General features: G+C 48.4%; 1 protein-coding gene across 2 annotated transcripts in view; it reads left to right on the top strand.

The window, feature by feature from the left end:
• Positions 1 to 4,008, top strand: part of ANP32A (acidic nuclear phosphoprotein 32 family member A) — a 38,036-nt gene that overhangs the window by 2,852 nt on the left and 31,176 nt on the right. The window contains exon 1 of one of the 2 annotated variants that reach the window (XM_070468709.1): positions 555 to 717. The exons of the other annotated variant lie outside the window; for it this stretch is intronic. Coding sequence (XP_070324810.1) covers positions 676 to 717 — 42 coding nt within the window. The 5' untranslated portion in view covers positions 555 to 675. Of the gene's footprint in view, positions 1 to 554; positions 718 to 4,008 lie in introns of those variants that run through there. 2 annotated transcript variants of the gene reach the window in all.

The following is a 4,008-nucleotide window of genomic DNA, read 5'->3' as shown; positions in this document are numbered from 1 at the left end:
CGAGGTGTTTTATTATTATTGTATTTTTAACGGCCAGGCCCGCCGGAGACCGAACCCGAAGGGCGCCGAGGCGTTATTGGGGTCCAGGGGCGGCCGCCAGGGCCCTGCACGCCTGTGGCAGGACTGCCGGGCGCCGGGCTGCCATTTTGTCACCGTGGCTGTTGTCGCTGTGGGGGGGGGTGGGGGGGGCGCAGACTTGCGCCATCGCCCCGACGGCCCCGGACGTGGAAGCAGCAAGGGGAACGGGCTGCGGGGACCCCCAGTCGTACTCTGGGCCCCGATGTCGGGGGGGGGTGTCCCCCCCCCCCCTTGCCAACGGCCTGAGGCTCTTCTGGAGCGTCGCGGCGGCCGTTGCTCCGGGAGGGCAACGATCCTCCCTGCGAGTGTTCCCCCCACCCCCCAGCGCGCTCCCTGCCTCCCCCGCCCCCCTTCTCTCCAGTATTTCGTCCTTCCTCTGGCAGGCGTTTTAGAGGTAGTTCAGTGTGGCCCTAAAGACGAACGGATCGACCCGGTGTTTGCTTTTACGGCTGAACTGATAGGAGGGTAGGGGGAGAAATTAAATACGAGGTTTCTTTGGAGGGTTGGGGTGGGGGGGCGGGCAGCGATGCGGACGCGACTCTAGCGGCCCTGACTGGAGCCAAGGACGGCAGCCGCTTACCCGGGAGGGACGAGTTGATGCGTTGGGGAAACGCCCTCGGGGCTGGGCTCTCCGGGAAGGTAGGTCGCGCTCCGTGTTTCAGGTGGGTGTTGCAGCGCCCTGCTGGCTGCTAGGGGAGGCCCTCTTGTTCTTCCTCGGCTTCTCCCCTTTTTATTTTTGCCCGCGGGAGGGCGGCTACTGTAGTAAATGTAATCCTAAACCGAGAAGAGTAGGGAATGAGGCTTGGTTTTTAAAAAGTCAATGTTATCTTTTTCCAACTGCCTTTCTTTGGCTGTTGACTGCGGAGCCAGGCAAGTCATCCGCGTCGCCAACATCTCTCTGGGACTTTTTAAAGCTGATACCCATGCTGGTTAAGCACCTCACTGGTTAAACTCTGGTACACGTCTGCATGGAGACTAGCTTTCATGGCAGTGGCCAGCCAAGGCTGCCCAGGAAGCCAGGTTTAACTTTGACCTTTGGAATACATCGCATGATGTTTTCCAGACTGACTTACTGCCTAATTGGGTTCAAGTAGCCTGATATTAACTCCAGTTTGTGCAAGCCTACCAGGGATCCGGGGGCAGAAAATTGAGCATGAGTTCTGTATGGTCATGGTCAGTTATGTTTTGTTAATGGGTTGTTGCTGCTGATGGCAGTTTTGAGCCTAAGCTTCACGGGGGTGGTGGGTAGTAGAACCACACAGGCCTGAGTTTAAATTCCTCCTGCCACAGAAGATAAGTTTACCTGACCCTGTGATCTCAGGCAGGTTAACTTAACCTCTTTGATCCTTGGTTTTCTCACCTGTAAAATGGGAATAATCCTGTTTAATAAGTCAGTGACAAAACTGGCCTGATCTGGCCCTCAGGTGCTCAGTATGTGGTAGTTTTATTTCTCAGATATTGGGGTGCAATGAGGTACAACTTTGTGCTTCTATAGAGCTTACAGAACAATAATAATAACTAATGCTTGTATAGCACCCATCTATGCCTGGCACAGTGGATTACACAAATCAATCAATTTAGTCCCCACAGCAGCACTGTGAGACAGGTACTATTATTATCCTTATATAAACAGAGGAAATCGAGGCATAAAGATGTTATCACAGCCAAACTTCAAACTCCATCCCTAATCTCTACTGCCTCCCCAGAAGCACCCTTACCTGTAAGGTACAGTGAGGAAAAGCTTTTTCTTCCCTGGTTTTGAAATGGTGCTACCCTATGTGAAAGTTTGAAGACTGGACAGCTTCCTAGTTGAAAATACTGAGGTGGGTGGGCAGGATCGGAGGCTCTCTGGATTTTATGGGGGTTGGGTTGGGGAGGGGAGAGGAGGAGTCAAACATCTACTTCCCTAGATTGGGTTAGCATATCACATCTGGTTAGGCTGAAAGAAATCTGGGCTTTTAGGTGTTGGGGGACACATTGTGAGTAATGAGAGGATAAGCAGGAGCCAGTCATGCAGTGATGTGTTGGGGATTGTGCATGTAATGCTTCCCCACTTTGATTAGTCTCCTTCTGCAGACACAAAGCTAAACAGAATTGGCACGTCCTTGGTTTCGAAGACCTAGTTTACCAGTAACACTTCTTGGATCATCTCACTTAATCACTTGGCTCCTTAAGGGTAAGCCAAGGAGGATGACATCCTCTCCTGTGAGGGTGAATCATTCCGATTGAAAGAAAGTCAAACAGCTGGTACATAGCAGAATTGGGTTCTCCTCCTACTGTAAAACCAGAGATCCTTTAGTTAGAAGGAAGAATTTTGGATATTATTTAATCGATTGGGTCTCAAATGTGGCCCATTACCAGAAATCTGGGGAGCATGTAGAATGCAGATTCCTGGCCCCACCCCTAGACTCTGATTTAAGCACATGCGTGCATGCTCAGTCCTGTAAGACTCTGGGAGCCTGTGGACTGTAACTTGCCAGGCTCCTCTGCCCATGGGATTTTCCAGGCAAGAATACTGGAGTAGGTTGCCATGCCCTCCTCAAGGGGATCTTCCCAACCCAGGGATTGAACCTGGGTCTCCTCCCTTGGTTTAGTACAGGTGTTGCCAAGTTTGGGGTGAGCTGCCTGTTCTGCCTGTTTTTGTATTGTGAGCTAAGAATACTTTGTACATGTAAACACTGCAATCAGTTTGATAATGTGGAACACTTTGAATCCCAATTAAGTGAAAAGTTATCCCCATTTCCCCCTTGCAAAGAATTCCACTTGTCTCCTTGGACCTTTATTACCAAAAGAATTGTGCTCATTATGTATTTTGAATTTTATCAATAAAAGAACTGTGGAAATTTGTTTTCTTTCATTATAAAAAAGTGCCTATGTAGTATTGTCAGTTTTGCCTTTAGGTGAAGTTTACTATCTGGCCCCGTTCAGAAAAGATTTGGTAATCCCTGGTTTAACAGATTGTTGGTAAGGACCTTTTGATCTGGGTGTTTCAAAAATTTTTTTAATTCTTAAGTTTTTAAATTTTATGTGGGTGGTGCTTTAGGGGCCTTTAAAAGTCCTTTTACATGTACCATTGAAGTCTAGTGGAAATCTGCCTCGATCCATAAACATGCAAAAGAAGAGAAATCCTACTTGTTGCTGGTGTAAAATTGAGCATCCCTTCTATCCATTAGTTGTTCAGTGTAACCAACCAAAATTCTTTATCTTGCCTATTCAGGATATTTCAAAAGGCTTTTGCATGTCTTGTAGTTAAATAGTTACTCTTAAGTTTTAGATGTCTTCTTAGAGGTAGAAGGAAAGAACTTTAATTGCAGTGGTTTGAGTTTTGAGACTGTGGAAGGTACCACAGCTGTGTACTTGGTGGCTGACATCAGACCCTCAGAGCACAGTTTACTGAAAAGCACAGATAATCCTGGAATCTCTAGTTTGGGCCTGCTGCTCTTCCATCATGCATGTTGCCTGGGGATGGACCAGCAGCAAAGTGGTTTTGAATTCCAGAACCCTTCTTTGTACCTGTAGCCTCTTGTGCCTGAGCTGATGAAGGTATGGCTAGATTGGCCAGACCTCGGGAGGAGGTGATAAATCTTAAGAGCACAGATCCCAGTCCCCATAACTGTGGCCTGTACTTTAAGAACAGCAGACCCAGTTTCTTCTCTGGGCAGCTGCTGCACCAACAGCCTATCAAGATGACTTGCTCTGGACTTACACAATCCTTCGGGCACCTGATTGAGCTCTGGGGGCTGGTCATCCAGAGTTTTATTTCGTATTAATTTTACCACATTGAAGTATGAAGCCTCAGTACTGTTGGGTATCCTTTATGGAGATTGTGTAGGATGTTCATCAGATGTGTCCTTTCCAGGCGCCTGCCCTCTAGTGTATCACTTCGGAAAAGCGCAGAGCGCTTGTTGCTGAGTGGTTAGAAGCCGTGGT

This window comes from Odocoileus virginianus, chromosome 6 (genome assembly GCF_023699985.2).
Source record: "Odocoileus virginianus isolate 20LAN1187 ecotype Illinois chromosome 6, Ovbor_1.2, whole genome shotgun sequence".
Taxonomy (NCBI): domain Eukaryota; kingdom Metazoa; phylum Chordata; class Mammalia; order Artiodactyla; family Cervidae; genus Odocoileus; species Odocoileus virginianus.
This window is presented reverse-complemented; position numbering and strand designations above follow the sequence as displayed.